Source organism: Oncorhynchus keta, chromosome 21, assembly GCF_023373465.1.
Source record: "Oncorhynchus keta strain PuntledgeMale-10-30-2019 chromosome 21, Oket_V2, whole genome shotgun sequence".
Lineage (NCBI taxonomy): Eukaryota > Metazoa > Chordata > Actinopteri > Salmoniformes > Salmonidae > Oncorhynchus > Oncorhynchus keta.
This window is the reverse complement of record NC_068441.1, coordinates 46,334,297-46,360,108: the sequence shown is the minus strand read 5'-3', so window position 1 is coordinate 46,360,108 and position 25,812 is coordinate 46,334,297. Positions and strand designations below refer to the sequence as shown.

At 43.2% G+C, this 25,812-nt stretch overlaps 3 protein-coding genes across 6 annotated transcripts in view; 2 read left to right on the top strand and 1 right to left on the bottom strand.

The window, feature by feature from the left end:
- Positions 1-1,604: 1,604 nt before the first annotated feature.
- On the top strand, positions 1,605-5,579 carry LOC118373226 (docking protein 5-like). 2 transcript variants are annotated; one of them, XM_035759314.2, is made up of 7 exons: positions 1,605-1,760; positions 1,930-2,037; positions 2,411-2,525; positions 2,686-2,805; positions 3,152-3,341; positions 4,023-4,140; positions 5,144-5,579. In XM_035759314.2, the coding sequence occupies exons 1-7, from the start codon at positions 1,698-1,700 to the stop codon at positions 5,207-5,209; spliced, it is 780 nt and encodes a 259-aa protein (XP_035615207.1). In that variant the 5' UTR covers positions 1,605-1,697; the 3' UTR covers positions 5,210-5,579. The 2 variants fall into 2 exon arrangements, with proteins under 2 accessions (XP_035615207.1, XP_035615206.1); XM_035759313.2 differs by having other exon boundaries at positions 1,630-1,839.
- A 7,501-nt stretch (positions 5,580-13,080) lies between these two features.
- nat8l2 (N-acetyltransferase 8-like 2) lies at positions 13,081-15,400 on the bottom strand. 3 transcript variants are annotated; one of them, XM_035759312.2, is made up of 3 exons: positions 15,169-15,400; positions 15,012-15,066; positions 13,081-13,939 (listed from the first exon to the last, which is right to left on the bottom strand). In XM_035759312.2, coding segments are annotated over exons 2-3 (690 nt in total). In that variant the 5' UTR covers positions 15,013-15,066; positions 15,169-15,400; the 3' UTR covers positions 13,081-13,250. The 3 variants fall into 3 exon arrangements, with proteins under 3 accessions (XP_035615205.1, XP_035615204.1, XP_035615203.1); XM_035759311.2 differs by having other exon boundaries at positions 15,012-15,084; positions 15,321-15,392; XM_035759310.1 differs by lacking the exons at positions 15,012-15,066; positions 15,169-15,400 and adding an exon at positions 14,533-14,646.
- Positions 15,401-18,293: 2,893 nt separating this feature from the next.
- The window catches only part of LOC118399720 (solute carrier family 12 member 5-like), a 355,313-nt gene continuing 347,794 nt past the window's right edge, over positions 18,294-25,812 (top strand). Inside the window, exon 1 of the mRNA XM_052474033.1 lies at positions 18,294-18,713. Within this exon, the coding sequence (XP_052329993.1) occupies positions 18,551-18,713 (163 nt within the window). The 5' untranslated portion in view covers positions 18,294-18,550. The remainder of the gene's footprint in view (positions 18,714-25,812) is intronic.

Sequence of the window (25,812 nt, the reverse complement as noted above, 5' to 3'; positions counted from 1 at the left end):
CTGCATTAGGGGTAATCCTGTTCAGAACAAGGATACCATATTAGATCATAGTAGAAGTCTGCATTAGGGGTTATCCTGCTTGGGAAAGGGCTGAATAGGTTGTTACCCTATGAGGTCTGGAACATGATGTTTTTCTGTTCTACCTGATAATTAATTGGTGGCCCAGGTCTAAATCGGTCCCTGACTGCAGGAGAACAATGGAAAAAGGCAGTGGGGACACAGTTTTTCAATTTAAATGATTATACAAAATTCTTATATATAGTATCAGTTCAAAAATTTGGACACACCTACTCATTCAAGGGTTTTTCTATATTTTTACTACTTTCTACATTGTAGAATAATAGTGAAGACAAAACTATGAAATAACACATATGGAATCATGTAGTAAACAAAAAAGTGTTAAACAAATCTAAATATATTTTATTTGAGACTCTTCAAAGTAGCCACCCTTTATCTTGATGACAGCTTTGCACGATCTTGGCATTCTCTCAACTAGCTTCATGAGGAATGCTATTCCAACAGTCTTGAAGGAGTTCCCACATTTGCTGAGCACTTGTTGGCTGTTAATCCTTCACTCTGTGGTCCAACTCATCCCAAACCATCTCAATTGGGTTGATGTCGGTGATTGTGGAGGCCTAGTCATCTGATGCAGCACTCCATCACTCTCCGTCTTTGTCAAATAGCCCTTAAACAACCTGGAGGTGAGTAGGTGTGTCCAAACTTTTGACTGCTACTGTATATATGGGGGATACAACCATCTCAACTCTGCAGATTTTGCTATAAAGAGACAGAATCACTAGATAATTTGTTTTGGTACTGTCCAAATGTAGCTTGTTTTTGGTCGCATGTTCAGGAATGGCTGAAGAATTGCAAGATTTAAATGGAGTTAACTCTGCAAATAGCACTGCTGGGTCATCTGAAAGTTAATCGATCGATAATATAATACTCTCAGAAAAAAACTTGAAATTACAATGTAGAAATGTAGAAACTGAGAATAGAAAGGTTCAGAACTTTTGTGAAACATCACAGCAGAGTTGACAAATAGATGGCAAATAGAAAACGAGATGGTCTTCAGAGATAGATGGGAGGGGTTGAGGGTAGCTGAAGGATCGGACTAAAAACAAACAAAAGATAACTAATGTAAAATATACTGTGTCTGTAATATGAATATAGTATGTATAAGCTGGAAGTAGAAGCCTAGATGTTGTTGTCCATCAGTTTACTCCAATTAAGGGAGGGGTGGTAGGGTTAGGGGGAAATAATAATCATAATAATAAACGTCAGTAGAACTGGCTTCTAGGTCCAGAGTTGAAATTAAGGAGGCTAGAGTGTACCGTAGCAACAGGAGAGTTGCTTCTAACACGATTCACTTAAATAGGAAAACAGACAGAGACAGGGTTTGATCGAGGATATATTTATTTGCGTTTATATTTAAGTCTCAAGGTTCACAGGCTACTAATTAGAGGTCATGTGAGAATCCTGGTTCTTTGGACGAGATCCTTCCCTACCGAATATAAACTTCAGACTCACTGTCTCTCTCTCCCCCTCTCCCTCGTCTGCCCCCCCAACCGCCTCACCCATAATATCTACATCACAGAAGGAGACCAGTCCCATAATAGTCCCATGAGCATTGGGCTATAGCGATTCTCCTGCGTTACACTGCGTTGTATTGTCAAATCAGAGACGGGAGGAGACACATGATAAAGAGAGAGCAAAGGGACTTCTGTGTGCCAGTTTCTCCCAAGCATGAGTGTCTGATGGTGGGTTCAAGCAATGGATTTGTATTTTAATGACATTGTTAAACAGGGATATGTGTATTTTCGCAGCAAGCATTTATGGGTAAGTGCCTGTTTTCAAACCAGCCTCAGACCAAGTCATTGGACCCAACGTGGATGAACTCTTTTCTCAATCATTCTCTCTTTTGTCCAGATCTATCGGAGGTTCTGGCTTGTTCTAAGAAGAGACTCCAGTAAAGGACCCAAGAGATTGGAGAGGTTCTCAAATGAACAGGCGGCTAACTGCCAATGTCACCACAAAGTAAGCAATCAAACTGAAATACTGGAGTGGTGTACCACTGTGGTTGTCTTTGGAGATTATTATTCCACCCCCCCCCAACAAAATGAGAAGAGATATATATATTTAGAAGTATAAAGAAGATTTGCTCACTGTTTGCATGCCGTGAGTTTAAATTGACATATAGCTTTGTGGCTTTGTAGAGATTAAATAACTATGTTTCAACCACAGAGATCCTATTAAAAGTTATATGGGTAATTATATAGTTTCAACAATCTGATAAAGACTGTGTTGGTTGAAGAGTTGTTATTATATAATGAAAGCTTTATTATTAAAGAGAACGTTTGGGAGCAACAAACAGGGCCAATATTGTGTCATGTGTCCTATATTCTTTCAGGTGACAGACCTCACAAAAATAAGAAATGTTACCAGACCCCCACGGGATAAAAAGAAACACGCTGTGGTTCTGACGTTCATTGATGACTCACCAAAGGCGTTTGCATGTGATTCAGGTGAGTTTGGGGAAACATGAACTTAATGTTGTATTGAATTGAACTGAATTGAACTAATGTATTTTGTCAACACAACGAACTACAAATAGAAATGATTTAATGATTTAATAATTTAAGTATAACACATTCTAAAAGCGTTTCGTTCAACAACTCCTAACAGAGTTGGACGCCAAAGAATGGTGCAATGTGCTACAAATGGAATGTCTGGAGACTAAAATGACTGACCTGCCCTTGGAGGAGCCAGTCCTATTGAACATGAGCCTACATCGAGATCACAGAGGTATAGACCACGTTCGTATAATACTCCAGCAATGACACAAGCTACTGTACTGATCAAATGCTTTAAATAAATGGGTCGAAAAATATGAGCAACATATGCTTTAAAGGCCCAATCTTTCATCTGAAAAACAACAAGCCGCCTACACTTGGCGTGATATAAAGCTGAGGGACAGGGCTCGAAGAAAGAAACAAAAACACTCACATTCATAGGAGCTCTAAATATTTAACCACATTTTGAAACTATAAATTACATAATGTAAGTAACATTGTTCAATTTATTTAGTTTAAACTACCAAAATAAATATCACAGATCGCACCTTATCAATGTATTCTGTTCTCTTTTCCAGAGCAGTTCCACGTGTTCATGAAGCCATCACAGTGTATGGATTTCAGTGGGGAATGTAATCTACAGATCACTTGTGACACTCTCTTGCTGTGGGACACCCAGAACCCTGGTCTCAAAATCACATCCTGGCCACTGCAGTCACTTCGCCGTTACGGTCGGGGTCAAAACTGGTTCACATTTGAAGCTGGGAGGTGAGGATCTGGGTATAAAACCACTTCATAAGAATTTTATTAACCAATGTAATGTATATACTGTATAACCGAGTCAACACAGTTTGTAGCTGTCTTCCTATTGGATATTCTATGTTGAGCCGTACATCATACATCTAAATACATAAGTGACCTCATAGACCAAGAGGTGTGTACAGTATACTGCTAGGGGTAGGATTGATTGCAGGGTTCATACCCTGTCCTGGGACTCTTTGGACATGGGCTACTGGGAATAGACATATTTACTATACCAGTCATTTCATTTCTAACCATTGAAGAGAAGTGATTAGTGCATACCTCCAATGGACTTCCCTCTGCTCTACTCCATTACCAGTGACCACTGCTCTGAAACAGCTGATCTGAAATGACTTAATAGGTGAAAGTAAGACTGTTGATACCGATCCAGCCCATTGTCCAGTCAGAGGTCCTCAAGAGAATGTGTTATTTAAGATTATGAAACATTGTTGGATTACACAAAATAATATCTTTAGTGAATAAGCAATTATATGCTTTATAATTCTTGTGGATTGTAATGCTTAGAAATATTTGCTAATTCTTATTTATGATCGTTTTTTGAAAGTGTAAGTAAGTATTGGGAGTCTGTACCAAATACATTTTTCATAGGCCATTCACAGAATGAATGGTAAACTGTATTTTCCCCAGGATGTGTGACACTGGAGAGGGACTCTTCACCTTTCAGACACCAGAGGGAGAACGGCTCTATCATAGAGTGAATGAGGCGGTGTTAGCCACTGTGGAGCAAGAGGACTGGCTATGCTGTGTACGTTAACCACTTTCACATCACACCTGGGTTCAAATGCTATTTGAAGTCTTAAAATACTTTCAGCATTTGCTTAAATCTGCCTGGAGTGCCAGGTGGGCGGGGTTTGCAAACTCAATCAAGCACAGCTGAAGTATTTGCAATGATTTCAAATAGTATTTGAACCCAGGTCTAATTCACATAGTCTTATTGTGCCTGTAACCTACACTGCCCAGCTTAATTGCTGTAATCTCCCTATAATAACGTAGTCAAGCATGACACAATCAAGACAAATCTCCTCTACTATTGAATGAGCACTCAGGCCCCGACCTCCAAGGGGCCCACAACCCTGGGAGGTGTAGAATTGCAGGAAATTAGCTTTAAAACGGCAACATTTTCACTTAGCTTCATGACAAAGCGTGCAGAATAGCATTATAAAACTGCAGTTTTCTCTCTGCACCATGGCAAAATGTGTATAATAGCATTATAAAACTACAGTTTTCTCTCTGCACCATGGCAAAATGTGTAGAATAGCATTATAAAACTACAGTTTTCTCTCTGCACCATGGCAAAATTTGTAGAATAGCATTATAAGACTACAGTTTTCTCTCTGCACCATGGCAAAATGTGGTGAAATGCAGTACTTTAGCTGATTTCCACAACATCAAACAAAAAGATATCGGAGGTCGGTGCCCTGGGGCCCCAAATGTGGTAGCACAACCCTGTCTAGGCCCCTATTCAAAATGTGTCTCAACAGTATATACTGCACAGGAGTGCTAACCTTGGATCAGTTTTGACTGTTAAATCAGATTAAATTAAATCAGATTATGGACAGGGGGGGCTGATTCTTGATTAGCACTCATACTCTTGAGACGCTTGTGAAATGAGATAGAACTCTGCCATCTACTACATATCCATGTGTTTTAAAACAGTAAGTGTCAGCAGTCTGTGCATTATTGTCTTGTTTTTTTGCCCATGCACCTTCAATCGAATGACCCTTAAAATGTGTTCCATACCCATTTAGGATGAGAGGAAGACAGGCACGGAGAGGAGAACCAGAGAGTCTACAATACCTTGGTCTCTGTGCTGATACTGCTGATTCTGACGGTCCAGTCTGTCACGCCTTGGTCTTAGTATTTTGTGTTTTCTTTCTTTATTTGGTCAGGCCAGGGTGTGACATGGGTTATTGTGGTGTGTTTTTTGTCTTGGGGTTTTGTGGGGTGACTAATTAGTCTATGGCTGCCTGAGGCGGTTCTCAATCAGAGTCAGGTGATTTATCGTTGTCTCTGATTGGGATCCATATTTAGGCAGCCATATTCTGTGAGTGTTTTTGTGGGTCATTGTTCCTGTCTTTGTGTTTGCACCAGATAAGGCTGTTTCGGTTTTCATTATTTCATTTTCGTTATTTTTGTAGTTTCTGTATGTATAGTTTTCCTTCATTAAAGTATCATGAATCATCATCACGCTGCATTTTGGTCCGATCCTTGTTCTACCTCTTCGTCAGAGGAGGAGATAGAAGAGAGCCGTTACAGAATCACCCACCACACCCGGACCGAGCGGCGTGGTAACAGGCAACAGCGAGAGCAGAAGCAGCGAAAGGAGGAATGGACATGGGAAGACGTTTTGGATGGCAAGGGTCGTTACACTTGGGAGGAGAAACTGGCTGGAAGAGATCGCCTCCCATGGGAACAGGTGGAGGCACTTAGGAGAGCAGAGGCAGCCGGAGAGAGGAGCCAACGTTACGAGGGAACACGGTTGGCAAGGAAACCCGAAAGTCAGCCCCAAAAATGTATTGGGGGGGGCTCAGGGAGAGTGTGGCAGAGTCAGGGTTCAGACCTGAGCCAACTCCCCCTGTTAATCGTGAGGAGCAGCGATCAAAGGACTTCTGGACTTGGGAGGAGATATTGGACGGAAAAGGACCCTGGGCACAGCCTGGTGAATATCGACGCCCCAAAGAAGAACTGGAGGCGAAGAAAGCGGAGAGGCGCTGGTATGAAGAGGCAGCACGACGAAGCGGATGGAAGCCTGAGAGTCAGCCCCAAAAATGTATTGGGGGGGGGCTTACAGGGAGTATGGCTATGCCAGGTAGGATACCTGCGCAAACTCCCTGTGCTTACCGGGGGGCTAGAGAGACCGGGCAGGCACCGTGTTATGCTATGGAGCGCACGGTGTCTCCAGTGCGGGTGCATAGCCCGGTGCGGTACATACCAGCTCTTCGTATTGGTCGGGCTAGAGTGGGCATCGAGCCAGGTAAGGTTGGGCAGGCTCGGTGCTCAAGAGCTCCAGTGCGCCTGCACAGTCCGGTCTATCCAGTGCCACCTCCACACACCAGTCCTCCGGTGGTAGCTCCCCGCACCAGGCTTCCTGTGCGTGTTCTCTATCCAGTTCCACCTGTGCCTGCACCACGCATCAGGCCTACAGTGCGCCTCGCCTCTCCAGCGCTGCCGGAGTCTCCCGCCTGTTCAGCGCTTCCAGAGCCTTCCTCCTCTACAGCGATGCTGGAGTCTCGCGCCTGTTCAGCGCTGTCGGAGCCTTTCTCCTCTCCAGTGCTGTTGGAGTCTCCCACCTGTTTAGCGCTGCCGGATTCTCCCGCCTGTTTAGCGCAGCCAGAACCTTCCTCCTCTACAGCGCTGCCGGAGCCTCCTGCCTGTTCAGCGCAGCCTGAGCTGTCAGCCTGCATGGAGCAGCCTGAGCTGTCAGCCTGCATAGAGCAGCCAGAGATGTCAGTCTGCATTGCGCAGCCAGAGCTGTCAGTCTGCATGGAGCAGCCAGAGCTGCCAGTCTGCATGGAGCAGCCAGAGATGCCAGTCTGCATGGAGCTGCCAGTCTGCATGGAGCAGCCAGAGCTGCCAGTCTGCATGGAGCAGCCAGAGCTGCCAATCTGCATGGAGCAGCCAGAGCTGCCAGTCTACATGGAGCAGCCAGAGCTGCCAATCTGCATGGAGCAGCCAGAGCTGCCAGTCTGCATGGAGCAGCCAGAGCAGCTAGATCCGCCAGTCAGCCATGATCTTCCAGACCTGCCAGTCAACCAGATTCTTCCAGATCTGCCAGTCAACCAGACTCTTCCAGATCTGCCAGTCAACCACTCTTCCAGACCTGCCAGTCAACCAGACTCTTCCAGATCTGCCAGTCAACCAGACTCTTCCAGATCCGCCAGCCAGCCAGGATCTGCCGGAGCCAACTACCTGCCTGAGCTTCCTCTCAGTGCTGAGCTTCCTGTCAGTGCTGAGCTTTCTCTCAGTGCTGGGCTTTCCCTCAGTGCTGGGCCTTCCCTCAGTGCTGGGCTTTCCCTCAGTACTGGGCTTTCCCTCAGTGCTGGGCTTTCCCTCAGTGCTGGGCTTCCCCTCAGTGCTGTGCTTTCCCTCAGTGCTGGGCTTCCCCTCAGTGCTGAGCTGCCCCTCAGTGCTGAGCTGCCCCTCAGTCCCGAGCTTCCCCTCAGTGCCGAGCTACCCCTTAGTCCCGAGCTACCCCTCAGTCCCGAGCTGCCTCAGTCCCGAGCTGCCCGTCAGTCCCGAGCTGCCCCTCAGTCCCGAGCTGCCCCTCAGTCCCGAGCTGCCCCTCAGTGCTGAGCTGCCCCTCAGTCCCGAGCTGCCCCTCAGTCCCGAGCTGCCCCTCAGTCCCAAGCTACCCCTCAGTCCCGAGCTACCCCTCAGTCCCGAGCTGCCACCTCAGTCCCGAGCTGCCCCTCAGTCCCGAGCTGCCCCTCAGTCCCGAGCTGCCCCTAAGTCCCGAGCTTCCCCTCAGTCCCAAGCTACCCCTCAGTCCCGAGCTACCCCTCAGTCCCGAGCTGCCACCTCAGTCCCGAGCTGCCCCTCAGTCCCGAGCTGCCCCTCAGTCCCGAGCTGCCCCTCAGTCCAGTGGTGTTCTGGGTGAGGACTACTAGGCCATGGTCGGCGGCGAGGGTGGACTATCCCAGGACGCGAAGGGGAGGAACTAAGACATTTATGGAGGGGGGTCCACGTCCCGAGCCGGAGCCGCCACCATGGACAGACGCCCACCCGGACCCTCCCTATGGTTTTGAGGTGCGTCCGGGAGTCCGCACCTTAGGGGGGGGTTCTGTCACGCCTTGGTCTTAGTATTTTGTGTTTTCTTTCTTTATTTGGTCAGGCCAGGGTGTGACATGGGTTATTGTGGTGTGTTTTTTGTCTTGGGGTTTTGTGGAGTGACTAATTAGTCTATGGCTGCCTGAGGCGGTTCTCAATCAGAGTCAGGTGATTTATCGTTGTCTCTGATTGGGAACCATATTTAGGCAGCCATATTCTGTGAGTGTTTTTGTTCCTGTCTTTGTGTTTGCACCAGATAGGGCTGTTTTGGTTTTCATTATTTCATTTTCGTTATTTTTGTAGTTTCTGTATGTATAGTTTTCCTTCATTAAAGTATCATGAATCATCATCACGCTGCATTTTGGTCCGATCCTTGTTCTACCTCTTCGTCAGAGGAGGAGATAGAAGAGAGCCGTTACACAGTCAGAATCCTTGATCCCATTTGAAATCAGATTAAATATATTCACTGTATATCAGTTTGATAGTCATAGTTGTTTTTTGAAACAATGCTCAGATATGAAGGAATTATGTAAACACATGATGATATATACATATTTATGTACTGGAATCAGTTGCCCAATATTTCAGCTACCATGGCTATACGAAGAGATCTCAGTGACTTTGAAAGAGGGGTCTCAGAGGAGCATAGGGGGTTTAAAAGTGTGTGTGTGTCTCAGTCACCAGATCTCAAACCAATTGAAAAATTATGGGAGATTCTGCAGGGCATGCGACAGTATTTTCCACCACCATAAACAAAACACCAAATTTCTCGTGGAAGAATGGTGTACACTTGTAGAATCAATGCCAAGGTGCATTGAAGCTGTTCTTGCAGCTCGTGGTTGCCCCACGCCCTATAAGATACTTGGTGTTTCCTTTATTTTGTCAGTAACCTGTACATTACTGTTGAATTTATTAATGTTAATAAATGAGTTATTAAAAATTATTATAATGACTAGCCATTAGTTCCCATTGTTTACCATATGCGTCAAAGATGAATGCCTACTATATATAGAGCAGAGAAAACTGAGTACCCCTCCGTGAGTCTTCGTAATACACCAGAATCTGTTAGTGCCGAACAGAGAGCAAAAATCTGGATGTCTCACTATTAGACAAACAATACATTCAAGCTTTAATTTATGGTGGGTACTTCAAACTTCATGTTTCATTTAACGACTAGTCTTGCCAACAACAGCAAGAAAACACACATTTTGTGTGATTAAAGATTCAATTAGGCTTCTTTGGTGAATGATGATGATGACGAAAACTTAAAACCAAGATTGTGATCTGGCTGGCATCGGCTTAAGGCACACGGCACAAGATTGACAACATACTATTTAAATGTTTTACATTGAACCTTTAACTAGGCAAGAAGATTAAGAATAAATGGTTATTAACAATGACCGCGGCAAAACCCCAGACAACACTATGCCAATTGTGTTCCACCCTATGGAACTCCTAATCACAGCTGGATGTGATACAGCCTGGATTCGAACCGGGGACTGTAGTGACGCCTCTTGCACTGAGATGCAGTGTCTTAGACCACTGCGCCACTACACATACTGTCCAGAGAGAAACAATGGATCTGACAGGGGAGAGGTATGCAGACTAACATGATATTAATATACACTGAGTGTACAAAACATTAGGAACATCTGCTCTTCTATGACATAGACTGACCAGGTGAAAGTTATGATCCCTTATTGATTTCCCCTGGTAAATCCACTTCAAACTGTGTAGATGAAGGGGGGGAGACAGGTACATTTTTTTACTGCAATAGGCTAAATCAAGGTCACAAACAGTGTTTCTTGGTAGTCTTAAACAAATCTACTTTGAAACAAAAGTATACACCTCACACACATGGTTATGGGCTTAAACAAAATACACCTGTACCATGTCAGATATAGAGTTGAAATGTATTACATGTTCTGTTTGCAGCCCAATATTGCGCTTTATATACATCACAGAAGACTGAAATTTAACAAAATTGTTTGACATAGAAGCACTTCAAATAATGTTTAATTATGAAATTATGAAAAATACATTCCACCCATGACTCACTAGGTCATTTGACTGTAGGAATTAAGGAGGATTTTTAAGCCTTGAGATAATTGAGGCATGGATTGTGTACAAGTATGTGTGCCATTCAGAGGGTGAACGGGCAAAACAAAAAATGTAAGCTTGTTTGTATGGTAGAAGGTGCCAGGTACACCGGTTTAACTGTGTCAAGAACTGTAACGCTGATAGGTTTTTCAAACAGTTTCCTGTATGTGTCAAGAATGGTCCACCACTCAAAGGATATTCAGCCAACTTCTACAACTGCATTGCTTGCTGTTTGGGGTTTTAGGCTGGGTTTCTGTACAGCACTTTGAGATATCAGCTGATGTATCAAGGGCTATATAAATACATTTGATTTGAACTTGACACAACTGTGGGAAGCATTGGAGTCAACATGGGTTAGCGTCCCTGTGGAACGCTTTCGAAACCTTGTAGAGTCCATGCCCCGACGAATTGAGGCTGTTCTGAGAGTAAACGGTGCATTCGAAAAGCATTCAGACCCCTTTTACTTTTTCCACATTGTGTTACATTACAGCCTTATTCTAGAATGGATTTAAAAAAAAAATCCCCTCATCAATCTACACATAAACAGGTTTTTAGAAATGCTGGCAAATTTATAAAAATGTATTTAAAATCAATATATGAAATATCACATTTACTCAGTACTTTGTTGAAGCACCGTTGGCAGTGATTACAGCCTTGAGTCTTCTTAGGTATGACGCTAGAAGCTTGGCACATCTGTATCATGTCCCATTCTTCTCTGCAGATCCTCTCAAGCTCTGTCATTTTGGATGAGGAGGACATGTAATGACATTCGGAGACTTGTCCTGAAGCCACTCCCGTGTTTCTCTTTGCTGTGTGCTTTGGGTCGTTGTTCTGTTGGAAGGTGAACCTTCACCCTAATCTAAGGTCCTGAACACTCTGTAACAGGTTTTCATCAAGGATCTCTCTGTACTTTGCTCCGTTCCTCATCAATCTACACACTATACCCGATTATGTCAAAAGTGAAAACAGGTTTATAGAAATTTTTGCAAATGTATTAAAACTAAAAAACAGAAATACCATATTTACGTAAGTATTCAGACCGTTTGCTATGAGACTCGAAATAGAACTCAGGTGTATCCTGTTTTTATTGATCATTCAGACGATGTTTTTACAACTTGATTGGAGTCCACTTGTGGTAAATTCAATTGATTGGACATGATTTGGAAAGGCACACACCTGTCTATATAAGGTCCCACAGTTGACAGTGCATGTCAGAGCAAAAACCAAGCCATGAGGTCGAAGGAATTGTCCGTAGACCTCTGAGACAGGATTGTGTCGAGGCACAGACCTGAGGAAGTGTACCAAAACAATTCTGCAGCATTGAAGGTCCCCAAGAACACAGTGGCCTCCATCATTATTAAATGGAAGAAGTTTGGAACCACCAAGACTCTTCCTAGAGTTGGTCGCCTGGCCAAACTGAGCAATCAGGGGAGAAGGGCCTTGGTCAAGGAGGTGACCAAGAACCCAATGGTCACTCAGAGTTCCTCGGTCGAGATGGGAGAACCTTCCAGATGGACTCTGTAGCACTCTACCAATCAGGCATTTATGGTAGACAGACAGACAGAATCCACTCCTAAGTAAAAGGCACATGACAGCCTGCTTGGAGTTTGCCAAAAGGCACCTAAAGAATCTCACATGCTGACCAGACCGGACACATCGCGTGCGCGAGCGGTGCAAAATGAAATTTAGAAATCCATGTTATTCAAATATTTCACCCACACTGCTCGCGCACGACAACGTGTCTGCGTTGCCACGGGCTAAAATAGAACTCCTTTCTATTTCTGACGCAGATCGCGCTGAATGTCCTGCCTCTCCCATCTCCTCATTGGTTTATAAAAGCAGGTACTCACGTGCCATCTCCTCATTGGTTATACCCACGTGGGTGATTAAAAGACTAAATGTTTTTCCGGTAGTCATGGTAATACTATGAAAGTTCAGATGCCAATCACCATATAAGTTCAAAGATGATAAAGCCTGGAAGGAGGAGAGATGACTAGAAATGATTTGGTTGGCCATTTTATGTGTGGATTAATTGGCGGAGTTAAGGAGCTTGTGCATTTCAGGTAAAATAACAACTCAATGTTTATATTTCAGGACAAATTAGCTAGCCACAGCAAGCTAGCTAAAATAGGAGAAAAATTAGCTAGCAATACTAGCTAAATTGCCATACATGTTTAATGCTTTTCGACCTGTCCCCAAATTAATGTAATTGGTTCAGTTTGTTTTGATATGTTAACCTGCGTGTCGTGATCGCGTTTGGTGTTGGGGGACAAAATAAGTCTCTGAATGTCCTTGAGTGGCCCAGACAGAGCCCGGACTATAGTATATATTGGTCATATAGTATATATGGTACATATAGGTCATATATAGATCATAGTATATACTCTATATATAGGTCATAGTATATACTATATATATAGGTCATATATATATATATATATATATATATATATATATATATATATATATATATATATAAATTAATGTAGGGCTCTCCGATTCTGTTCCTGGAGAACTACCTAGGTCCTGTAGATTTTCACACCAACTCTAATCTAGTGCAGCTGATTCTAATAATTAGCTGATTGATAAACCCTAATCAGGTTAGTTATAAGTGGGGTTGGAGTGAAAACCTACAGGAACAGGTTTGGAGAGCCATGGGTCATAGGGAAGACAATTAGGGAGAAAACTCTTTAGCTGGTGGTGGCAATGAGAGAGCAGTTTCCCAACCCCCCTCCATGAGAATGTTTTGCGGGGGTCGCAACTCACAAGTGTGAAACCCGAATGGTGAAAATACATCATTTTCAAACATATTTCAATAGGCTACATTATACCATTTTATTTTATATTTATACCTTTGCTTATTCGATCTAGTTACTAATATAGGCCTACGGTATTGCATCTAATTCTTGTCTCAAAGACATCTAATCTGTGCTTCAGAACAAAAAAGTTGCACGTCTTAACGCTTACTATACAAAATCATGGGAAGGCCTATATGACTTTTTCCATCTTCAGAATGGTGACTCGGGATATAATTGTCATCCATTCAGGAGAGTACGTCTTGGTGTGTGACAGGATGTGTGAGAAGCCCAGTTTCTTATACAGGGCCACTGCAGAAGTCTGGATGGAACTGGTTTCCAGGATGACCTTAGAGAACCCTCGCTCTTTACAAAAGTCAATAACCGTCTGGGTCATCCTGGAACCGAGTCCTGTCCGACGACACTTCCTCGATACAATCATCCTGAATAGTTCACCGCTCATCTCCCCGTCTCTTCCTCCCACCACCTTTTTGGCCACAACGGCCACCATACCTAAAATCTCAACCCAGCCATTGACCTCAGTCTCAGCCACCCAGAAGCAGTTGTCGGGGTGGCTCAGGTAGCATCCTGGAATGTCCTGCATGTCCGTGCGCAGCCTCTCTCTGACGAAGCTAGCGTACAGTTGGCTGCAGCAGTAGTAGACCAGACCTACCCAGGCTCCAGCCGGCAGCAAGGCCCAGAGAGTAGACCCACCTCCCAGCATGTACCCAGCCATAGAAAGGAACAGGGCGACGCCCACATTGACATGGTTGCTAATGGCGTTATAGAACGAAGGGTTGATGTGCTCCAAGATGCCATCACAGAACAGGGTTAACACAGCATCCTTGTCGGAGGGCCTGTATCGTCGGACCACCAAATGCACTATTGGGAGGAAATATTTCATATGATTAGACATCCTTATAAGGTGGAGTTACAAACTGTGGAATGTTCCACGGTATTATACCATACTATACTTTAGTACTATACTATATTGAATGAATTCAATGAAAATGTATGGAAATAAAAAACGTAACAAAAGTTGTGGGTAGACTTCAATTCTCCAAACAATACAGTTCTCAGTGTAACCTATATATCTATCTGGTGTCTTATTGTAAATGTATTTACTGTTACTAAACAACATACAATGTATAATGCTGATAGGGTAATTGACTACAAAGTCACCATCATTCAAATATATTTAGCATGTTAGGCTCGTTATTACAATTTCATGTTCACATATGTAATACCAATGTCATATCCACTAGGCCACTACATGCATTTCAAACGTGTAATACCAATGTCATATCAACCCACTGGTAGTTCTGGGCTGATCTTGCCAAGTACCTCAACTTCACAATGACTTCATCCACGGAGTTAAGTGCAGACTAGAGGTTTTAGAATGAACATCTGACTCCTTCCGAGTTGATATGCAGTCGATACTTCAAAATGTAAATTCTTAAACCTTTACCATGTACCTATGTTTTGTCTTCTGTTCTTGTGTGCCTTTCCTTGTTTGCAGAAATCCATATATTTGTTATAAAACCTTTGTCAAATACAACCACCAACTGTTACTAATTGCTGTTGCTCTAAAATGGCAACTCAGGAATGCGCATGTGCCAACTGAATCTCAACAAGGAAAGAGTCGGTGGTTGTATTTTATTAACGTTTTATTAAAATGTATCAGGAAACAAACCACGCAACAACAGAGGACAAACATGGGTACACGGATTGTGAAGTATTGACTGCATAGTGACTCGACCGATTCATTTGAAAACTCTATAGTCTGCGCTCAACTCCGTGGATGAAATAATTATGGAGTTGAGAGCCTTGGCATCGGCTGAGCAAGAACGCCTCAATTTGAGGGTACATCATCAGCATAATTAACATGTCTGGCCTTGTTGACTAAACTCACTGCTCAAAACTGAAACGTCACTCACAAAAAAAACACACTTACTTTTTGAGATTGTCTGTGTACTTCCAGCCTTCTGTTCCAATTCCAGCCTTTGTGACTACGGATTAAATATAGGCTATATTCAACAACAAAGGATACAACGTAACGTTAAAAAGACGTAGGCTCTGGAAAAAGTAATTTTTCAATAACGAAACCTTACACAACTTCGTTTATGTCCGTGCAAAGTCCACACTGCAAATTGACCCAGTCAATCTGCTTCAAATTCAAGTTAAAATAAAATACTACAAAATATTCCAGAGTAGGCTACATTAACGTTACAATAAAGATTTTGAGAATAAAAACATAACTTGCATAAAAGGTAGGCTCCACGCGAGTCCCAACAACCATTCAACGCAAACGTTCCTCTTCCCATGGCGTTCCCTCAAACTTAGTCATGTGATTCCATTGTGGTAAAGTCATTATTCTATAGTTGTGGTAATGAGTAGGTCGAAGGCAGACTTAACTACCGTAGCAATACTAATAATAATACAATTATTTAATATACATGCATATATTAATAATACAATATTATTATTATTACTATTATACTGGTATGAATAGGCAGTGGTGTAAAGTACTTAAGTAAAACCACTTTAAAGTACGACTTAAATCGTTTTTGGGGGTATCTGTACTTTACTTTATTATTTATATTTTTGATTACTTTTACTTAAGTACATTCCTAAATAAAATAATGTACTTTTTACTCCATATATTTTCCCTGACACCCAAAAGTACTTGCTACATTTTGAATGCTTAGCAGGACAGAAAATGGTTAAATTCACACACTTATCAAGAGAACATTCTTGGTCCTCCCTACTGCCTCTGATCTGGCAGACTCACTAAACACACATGCTTTGTTTGTAAATGATGTCTGAGTGTTGGAGTGTGCCTCTGGCTATCCGTAAATTGAAAAAACAAGACAATGGTGGCGTCTGGTTTGCTTAATATAAGGAATGTTTTATTATTCATAATTTAACTTTTGATACTTAAGTATATTTAAAACCAAATACTTTTATACTTCTACTCAAGTAGAATTTTACTGGGTGACTTTTACTTGAGTCATTTTCTATTAAGGTATCGAAACTTTTACTCAAGTATGACAAGTCAGTACTTTTTCCTCCACTGCTATTTTATGAAAATACACTGAACAAAAATATAAACAACAATTTCAGAGATTTTACTGAGTTACACGTCATATAAGGAAATCAATTCAAATTTAAATGAATTCATTATCCCCTAATCTATGGATTTCACATGTGTAACAAGCTGAGAGTCGGGAAGCAAGTTCAGGGAGTGAGTGTTTTAATAAATAAATGTAACATAATACAAACCAAGAAACTCGAACGCACAGCCATGACACAGAAACAATAACACCTGGGGAAGGAACCAACGGGAGTGACATATATAGGGCAGGTAATCAAGGAGGTGATGGAGTCCAGGTGAGTCTGATGACGTGCAGATGCACATAACGATGGTGACAGGTGTGCGCCATAACGAGAAGCCTGGTGACCTAGAGGACGGAGAGGGAGCACACGTGACAACATAACTGGGATTACAGATATGCATCTGTTGGTCACATGCCTTTAAAAAAGGTAGAGGCATGGATCAGAAAACCTGTCAGTATCTGGTGTGACCACCATTTGCCTCATGCAGCGTGACACATCTCCTTCCTATAGAGTTGATCAGGCTGCTGATTATGACCTGTAGAATGTTGTCCTTCTCCTCTTCTATGTCTGTACGAAGTTGCTGGATATTGGCGGGAACTGGAACACGCTGTTGTACATGTTGATCCAGAGCATCCCAAACATGTTCAATGGGTGACATGTCAGCTGAGTACGCAGGCTATGGAAGAAATGGGATATTTTTAGCTTCCAGGAATTGTGTACAGATCCTTGCGACATGGGGTCATGCATCATCATGGTGAAACATGAGGTGATGGCGGTGGATGAATGGCACGACAATGGGCCTCAGGATCCCACCACGTTATCTCTGTGCATTCAAATTGCCATCGATAAAATGCAATTGTGTTCGTTGTCCGTAGCTTATGCCTGCCCATACCATAACCCCTCCGCCACCATGGGGCCCTCTGTTCACAATGTTGACATCAGCAAACCACTCACCCACACAATGCCATACACGCTGTCTGCCATCTGCCCGGTACAGTTGAAACCGGGCTTCATCCGTGAAGAGCACACTTCTTCAGCGGCCATCGAAGGTGAGCATTTTCCCACTGAAGTCGGTTATGACGCTGAACTGCAGTCAAGTCAAGACCCTGGTGAGGACGACGAGTACACAGATGAGCTTCCCTGAGCCGGTTTATGACAATTTGTTCAGAAATGCTTTGGTTGTGCAAACCCATAGTTTCATCAGCTGTCCGGGTGGCTGGTCTCAGAAGATCCCACAGGTGAAGAAGCTGGATGTGGATGTCCTGGGCTGGCATGGTTACACATGGTCTGCATTTATGAGACCGGGTGGATGTACTTCCACATTCTCTAGAACAATGTTGGAGGCGGCTTATGGTAGAGAAATTAACATTATATTATCTGGAGCAAAAGCTCTGGTGGACATTTCTGCAGTCAATATGCCAATTGCACGCTCTATCAAAGCTTGAGACATTGTTGTGCGACAAAACTGCACATTTTATTGTACCCAACACAAGACGCACCTGTGTAATGATCATGCTGTTTAATCAGCTTCTTGATATGCCACACCTGTCAGGTGGATGGATTATCTTGACAAGGCGAAATGCTCACTAACAGCATCTTCGTGACATATTAAAATTGGATAGACCTGGGAACAACGTAGACTCATCTCCATGTGATAGCCAAAGAAAAACATCTTTCATTTTAGCACAACATTTGAGAGAAATAAGCTTTTGGTGCGTATTGAACATTTCTGTGATCTTTTATTTCTGCTCATGAAATATTTGACCAGCACTTTACATTTATATTTTTGTTCAGTGTAGGAACATTCTTATTTCAAACACTGCAAAGCCTATCAAGAAATTGGATACTTCATTACCACCTCTCATTTCTTCACATAATAAATTAAATGACTTATAGGCAATAAGGGAGATAACTATACAAGTGGCATTGCTTACATTATGGGGCTAATGCACATGGTTAGACGCACAAGGGGAACATTGTCATTCATGGTAAAGGGAACATTGTTATTCATGGTAAAAGGTATGGCTATCTATTCTATCTATGTATCTATATCACACCGGCTTTAGGACCCAGGCGCACAACCGTTTCTAGACACTGGTTGATGTGATAGCTTATTCTCATCATTCAATATCTCATATCAACGAACAAAACGCCGCAGTTTCCAAAGACAAGAGAGAGGGAAACTTGTTGCGTACAGAGATCTAGTCAATGATACCGAGGACAATCACTTGGGTCGGTGTACAACCTTCTCAACAGCTGTCAGGAGCTTCGATCTGCGTGTCCATCTGCGTCCTCGGTGAATTCCTCCACGGGTGCGCCGCCAAGGCAGGAGACTCGCCGCTTGTTTCGCGGTTGTGAGGTACCACCGGAGACACCATGAGCCAGAGGTTTACCGTGACCGCCTTTTCCAAGAGCGACAGTGGCCGTAACGTGTCAGACATCCAGGGCGAGGTGAACCAACTGTTCGAGGGAGATGAACCCACTCCGAGCTCTTCAAACAAAGAGGTGTCTTTCAATACGGAGGTAGTAGTCGTGCAAGGTAGGATGCGCGCTTCTATTGTATAGTATCCTATGCTGACCATCATGTTAACGCCTGGATGGTTGCTGGGTGCCACCATAGTGTCTGTGAACAGATGTGTGTGACATGAATTTTAAATTGGCCAAATTTTCTATTTGCCAAACAGCCTAATAGGAATAATTGCTATCTAGCCACAGGTGCAGTGCGCAAAATGTCAATCGAAATGCCATTTTCTAGATGTTTTATGTTTTTTTGTTTTTAAGTTCATTTAAATGACGGACATGACAGACAGAACATATATATTTATTTATTTGTTATAATGAAGGGGCTTTATAACTAGCAAATAACCAATCCAATCACATCAATCATTTACACGGTATTATTATGGAACATTTTTTGTTGCACATTAGTGATTAGTTGGAATATTGTGCTTTTGTCTAGGAGCTATGGTGTCATTGCATGTTGAGTCACAGCAGCTAACCCTTGCAGCAAAACAAGCATCCACTACTGTCTGAGACTCCATGAGTGTGCATTAATCTTACTGAGACTGTCTGGATGCCGGACAGGTGTATGGCAATTCAATACATCCCATTACCATACAAACCCCTCCCCCTAAAGCTTGAAACGAATAAACCCTTAGTTTCTAAAGATCTGTTGATGGTATTACATTTAGCCAGATTGTTCCTTAATCATTCTAGCAGTTCACTCTTACTGCATGTAGGCAATATTCTATAGACTGAGAAGAAATGCAATACATCATGTTCAATTCATAATAAAAACATTCAGAACAGGTCAATAGTGGTCATACAGTGTTTATCATAGGGGCTGGTTCAGTGTAAACATTTAGCATACAGATGACAGTTCTGCTAATTCCATTTTCATTGCTCATTTATCACTTCCCGAGGGTGAATTCAATCAAATCCAATCAAATGTGTGTGTGTGTGTGTGTGTGTGTGTGTGTGTGTGTGTGTGTGTGTGTGTGTGTGTGTGTGTGTGTGTGTGTGTGTGTGTGTGTGTGTGTGTGTGTGGCATATATCTTTTCCCTGTAGTCAATTCATTTTAGAAAGGTTTTTGGTACTCTACGTGAGTGGTTCCCAAACTCTGGGGCGCGCCTGAGGGGTTGGCTGGGGGGTGGGGCAGTCCCCCCTCCCCCAATATTTGTGTCTATATATATATATATATATATATATATATATATATATATATATATGTATGTATGTTCTGCGGTCCATCTCATCCCAAACCCTCTCAATTGGGTTGAGGTCGGGTGATTGTGGCCTTCTGATGCAGCACCATCACTCTCCTTGTTGGTCCTTACACAGCCTGGAGGTGTGTTTTGGGTCATTGTCCTGTTGAAAAACAAATGATAGTCCCACTAAGCACAAACCCATGGGATGGCGTATCGCTGCAGAATGCTGGTTAGGTGTGCCTTGAATTGTAAGTAAATCACAGTGTTACCAGCAAAGCACCCCCACACCATCACACCTCCTCCTCCATGCTTCACGGTGGGAACCACACATGCGTAGATCATCCATTCACCAACTCTGTGTCTCCCAATAACACAGTGGTTGGAACCAAATACTCAAATTTGTGCTTATCAGACCAAACAACAGAGTTCCACCGGTCTAATGTCCATTGCTCGTGTTTCTTGGCCCAAGCAAGTCTCTTATTCTTATTGGTGTCCTTTAGTGGTGGTTTCTTTACAGCAATTTCATTCACGCATTCTCCTCTGAACAGTTGATGTTGAGATGTGTCTCTTACTTGAACTCTGTGAAGCATTTATTTGGGCTGCAATCTGAGGTGCAGTTAACTCTAATGAACTTATCCTCTGCAGCAGAGGTACCTCTGGGTTTTCCTGTCCTGTGGCGGTCCTCATGAGAGACAGTTTCATCATAGCACTTGGTGGTTTTTGCGACTGCACTTGAAGATACTTTCAAAGTTCTTGAAATGTTCCGTATTTACTGGCCTTCATGTCTTAAAGTAATGATGGACTGTCATTTATTTTTCCTTATTTGAGCTGTTTTTGCCATAATATAGAAGAATCTCAAATCTCAAATTTATTTTGATTTGATAAAAAAAAAAATTGTTTGCTACATGATGCCATATGTTATTTCATTGTTTTGATGTCTTCACTATTATTCTACGATGTAGAAAATAGTAAAAATAAAGAAAATCCTTGAATAACTGGTACTGTATATACAAAAGTATGTGGACACCCCTTCAAATGAGTGGATTTGGCTATTTCAGCCACACCCGTTGCTGACAGGTGTATAAAATCCTACACACAGCCATGCAATCTCCACAGACAATCATTGGCAGTAGAATGGCCTTACTGAAGAGTAACTTTCAACATGGAACCATACTAGGATGCCACCTTTCCAACAATTCAGTTCATCAAATTTCTGCCCTGCTTGAGTTGCCCTGGCAACTGTAGGTGCCGATATTGTGAAGTGGAAACGTCTAGGAGTAGCAACGGCTAAGCCGTGAAGTGGCAGGCCACAGAAGCTCACAGAACTGGACCGTCAAGTGCTGAAACATGTAGCGCGTAAAAATCATCTGTCCTTGGTTGCAATACTCACTACTGAGTTCCAAACTTCCTCTGGAAGCAACATCAGCACAAGAGCTGTTCCCCGGGAGCTTCCTGAAATGGGTTTCCATAGCCGAGCAGCCGCACACAAGCCTAGGATCACCATGCGCAATGCCAAGCATCGGCTGGTTTGGTATAAAGCTCGCCACCATTGGACTCACGCTTCACCATCTGGTAGTCCGACGGACAAATGGCAAAATGTATAGAATTGCAGGAAATAAGCTTTACAGACTAACAGATGTGTTACAAGTTGACTTCCCAAGCCATTGTAAAGTCTTAATACCATACTAATGATAGCTAATTATCTAGGTTTCAGGAGGACTGGTGAAGGACTAAAATGGGTGCAGCAGTTATTGTACCATTGTGCAAAATCCAATGGACCCAATTGAATTTTGAAAACAACTAAATGGGAGCATGATTCAATCAAACCAGTTCATGCAGTAGGCAGGTAGACCTATCTGTTTTATTTGTCTACTGACTGCATACAGGGGTTTCTTCTTAAAACTGGAATCATAAATCTGTGAGGAGAAAGTCTACCGAACACATGTAGAGAAGGGGTTCCCAAAGTCTTTCACTCAGCCCCCCCTTCCAGCATTGGGGAACATCTCGCGGCCACCCATGTCTATTTCTATGGGAACAAGCACTGTTCCTGACACAAACTGTTCACACCCCTCTGGTTGGTGGAGAGAAAAGTGTCCAGGTTTAAAGCTTAAGGGTGGCAGGTAGTCTAGCGATTAAGCGCATTGGGCCTTTAACCGAAAGGTCATTGGTTCAAATCCCTGAGCCAACTTAGTGAAAAACCTGTCGATGAGCAAGGTACTTAACCCTAGTCGCTCTGCATAAGAGTGTCTGCTAAATGACTGAAATGTACATGTAGTCCCAATGAATCAAACACATTAGCCTATTTTCTGACTCTCAAAGTCTCATATATTTTGTTTAATCTTCAAGTGCACATTTTAAAGCTGTGGCGTAATAACATTGGCAGCGTCAGAGGGGTTGGGTTAAATGCGGAAGACACATTTCAGTTGAAATGCATTCAGTTGTACAACTGACTAGGTATCCCCCCTTTCCATTTGAAATGTGATTAAATCCATCCCCTTGTTTTCCCATTACACCAACTAAAGCCTCCTGTCCTTTGCGTTGGCACCTGACCTGCTCCAAGCTGTCAGCCGCTTAAAGATATTGGAGGAGCGGGAACACTATGGTTATATATGGGACAGCTACTTCTGACAGGTTGCCACAGTTAACGTCTGGAGATGTGAGTAATGAAAGTCGTCCATTACCTATTCCACTATGTCACCGGTGCCACCAAGGGCCAATACTTATATCCCCTACTTTGTGAAATTAGTATGGAAAATGCCTTCTCAGCACTTCTCAGTGTTCACTTTGCAAAATAAATACTTTTGCGTGTATCAATCACTCTCTTGGCCAGAGCCTGCATTACAAGTAGCAACAAATCTTGCCATCTCCTCGTTTTCCCCTGGAAAGGACAAACTTCTTCACAGAGGGACGCCCTTAGTCGCCAGGAGACACAGCAGTTGCACAGCCTTGTGGAGGCTCTTGTCTCTGGATCAACGATAACAGTTTCCATGGCTACCGCACCTTTTTCATTCGAATAGTACATTACAAATGGCTTTGCAGTAAGTGAGGAAAAAACAAGTGCTATGTGCTGTATAGAAACAAGCTTTCTTTCATATTACATTGATCTGGTGATTATTTGAATGTCTTTCAATGTTTCAGTAAGAATATTACCTCCCAGAGTGAGCTCCAGGGGCTGTTCCACTCAGACTGCTCCAGGGGCCACTCCGACTGCTCCAGGGGCTGTTCCACTCAGACTGCTCCAGGGGCCACTCAGCCTGCTCCAGGGGCCACTCAGACTGCTCCAGGGGCCACTCAAACTGCTCCAGGGGCCACTCAGACTGCTCCAGGGGCCACTCAGACTGCTCCAGGGGCCACTCAGACTGCTCCAGGGTCCACTCAGACTGCTCCAGGGGCCACTCAGACTGCTCCAGGGGCCACTCAGACTGCTCCAGGGGCTGTTCCACTCAGACTGCTCCAGGGGCCACTCAGACTGCTCCAGGGGCCACTCAGACTGCTCCAGGGGCCACTCAGACTGCTCCAGGGGCTGTTCCACTCAGACTTCCTGGATGTCCAACCTCAGATCAATAGTATTACCTTGCTTAGGAATGAATAATTTACACTGTTGGATACAGGTAAAGAGAACCATGGTTTTTGTGTGAACAAAGACACCTCGTCGTTCCAGCTAAATTAATGGATGCGAATAACAGCAAATATGTTGAATGTAGAAAAGTACACATTTGTCTAGATGAGAAAATGGATAAATAACATTCGTCACGTGGAGGTGTCTCAATAGGTCTCAGCCTTTTGCGTCATTTAAATGGTTTGATTGCAAGTTTTAATTGGTTGACTGTATCTGTTGACTGAAACGTTAGTTTGAAGTTCCCTGTAAAACATTGCAGAGCGAACACAAGAATTTCACTATGAAGAAATTGTACACGGGAGAGAGTGGGTTTTAACTTTTTAAGCACAGCTGTGCTGCGGTCGTAGGTACGAGGCGAACCTCTTGTTGCTAATGTTGCTGTGTGTGTGTGTGGGTGGGTGGGTGTATGCATGCTAGTGTACAAATACATTTTTTCCACCATACAGTTGTGGATCCCAAATGGCCAGGTGTGTGATTCTGCGAAAGTCATTGACACAGTGTTAGCTCAGTGCTGTTATGACATCCAGGCACAGTGAAGACCTTCAGTTTTATGACTTAGTGGTGCTACGCATATATATATATATATATTCCCTCCCTGTGATCCTGTTTCTATCGATCCAAAGTGTGTGTGTGTGTGTGAGAAAGACAGCTCACACCATGTGATTTGATTCTCCGCAGGTGGAGCTCCATTGTCCTTGACCTTGCAGAGTTGCGGATCTTTCCATTGGATTAGGTAGGGGTGTGTATTGCCTTGCAGTCAACCTTACCTTGGACCACAAGGACATTTGTGAACTTGTGGAGCTGTTCATCTTGATGACGTTATTTTTGACATAGCCCTGGAACACAACAGAATCGACAGCGTATTCACTGTCCTGATACGCTCCATTCTACAACCCATAGAGAAATCCTAGTGCGGTATTCTGTTGCAATATACTATAGTCAATCACCTCTAGGATGACCTTGTTTGATTTGTAACATCCTCACCCGTGTGGTCTAATTTACCCAAAATGACGTTGAATCTTTGTTAATATCTTCGTATTACCAGTGCCTTTTGGAAAGTATTCAGACCCCTTTTACTTTGTACCACATTTTGTTACGTTACAGCCTTATTCTAAAATGTATTGAATAAAACATTTCCTCTGCAATCTACACACAACACCCCATAATGACAAAGCGAAAACAGTTTTAGATTTTTTATGTTTTGCAAATGTATGTACAGTGTGTGTGTATATATATTAAAATACCTTATTCAGATAAGGTATGCTATGAGACTCGAAATGGAGCTCAGGTGCATCCTGTTTCTATTGATCATCCTCGAGATGTTTCTACATCTTGACTGGAGTCTACCTGTGGTAAATTAAATTGATTGGACATGATTTGGAAAGGCACACACCTGTCTATATAAGGGCCCACAGTTGACAGTGCATGTCAGAGCAAAAACCAAGCTATGAGGTCGAATGAATTGTCCGTAGAGCTCAGAGACAGGATTGTGTCGAGGCACACATCTGGGTAAGGGTACCAAAACATTTCTGCAGCTTTGAAGGTCCCCAAGAACACAGTGGCCACCATCATTCTTAAATGGAATAAGTTTGGAACCACCAGAAGCCAATCCTCATTAAAAGCCACATGACAGCCCGGTTGGAGTCGGCCAAAAGGCACCTAAAGACTCTCAGACCATGAGAAACAAGATTCTCTGGTCTGATGAAACCAATATTGAACTCTTTGGCCTGAATGCCAAGTCTCACATCTGGAGGAAACCTGGCACCATCCCTAAGGTGAAACATGGTAGTGCAGCATGATGCTGTGGGGATGATTTTTCAGCGGCTGGGACTGGGAGACTAATCAGAATCGAGGGAAAGATGAACAGAGCAAAGTACAGAGAGATCCTTGATGAAAGCCTGTTTCAGAGCGCTCAGGACCTCAGACTGGGGCGAAGGTTCACCTTCCAACAAGTCAACGACCCTAAGCACACAGCCAAGACAAAACAGGAGTGGCTTTGGGACAAGTCTCTGAATGTCCTTGAGTGGCCCAGCCAGAGCACAGACTTGAACCCGAAAGAACCCAGCTGAAAATAGCTGTGCAGCAACGCTCCCCATCCAACCTGGCAGAGCTTATGAGGATCTGCAGAGAAGAATAGGAGCAAACATTTCTCAAAAACTGTTTTTGTTTTGTCATTATGGGGTATTTTGTGTGGAATGATGAGGGGGAAAAAACAATTGAATCAATTTTAGAATAAGGCTGTAACGTAACAAAAATGATGTGGGGAAATGTGAAGGGGTCTGAATACTTTCGAATGCACCGTATACAGAGGA

What these genes read in the sequence shown, in the direction of transcription:
- LOC118373226 (XM_035759313.2), top strand. Translation starts at nt 1,774, where the DNA reads ATGGATTTGTATTTTAATGACATTGTTAAACAGGGATATGTGTATTTT. An exon ending in TTCGCAGCAAGCATTTATGG is followed by an intron (nt 1,840 to 1,929) that starts GTAAGTGCCTGT and finishes TCTTTTGTCCAG; the next exon opens with ATCTATCGGAGGTTCTGGCT. An exon ending in ACTGCCAATGTCACCACAAA is followed by an intron (nt 2,038 to 2,410) that starts GTAAGCAATCAA and finishes ATATTCTTTCAG; the next exon opens with GTGACAGACCTCACAAAAAT.
- nat8l2 (XM_035759310.1), bottom strand. Translation starts at nt 14,584, where the DNA reads ATGGATTTCTGCAAACAAGGAAAGGCACACAAGAACAGAAGACAAAAC. An exon ending in GAACAGAAGACAAAACATAG is followed by an intron (nt 13,940 to 14,532) that starts GTACATGGTAAA and finishes TCCTCCCAATAG; the next exon opens with TGCATTTGGTGGTCCGACGA.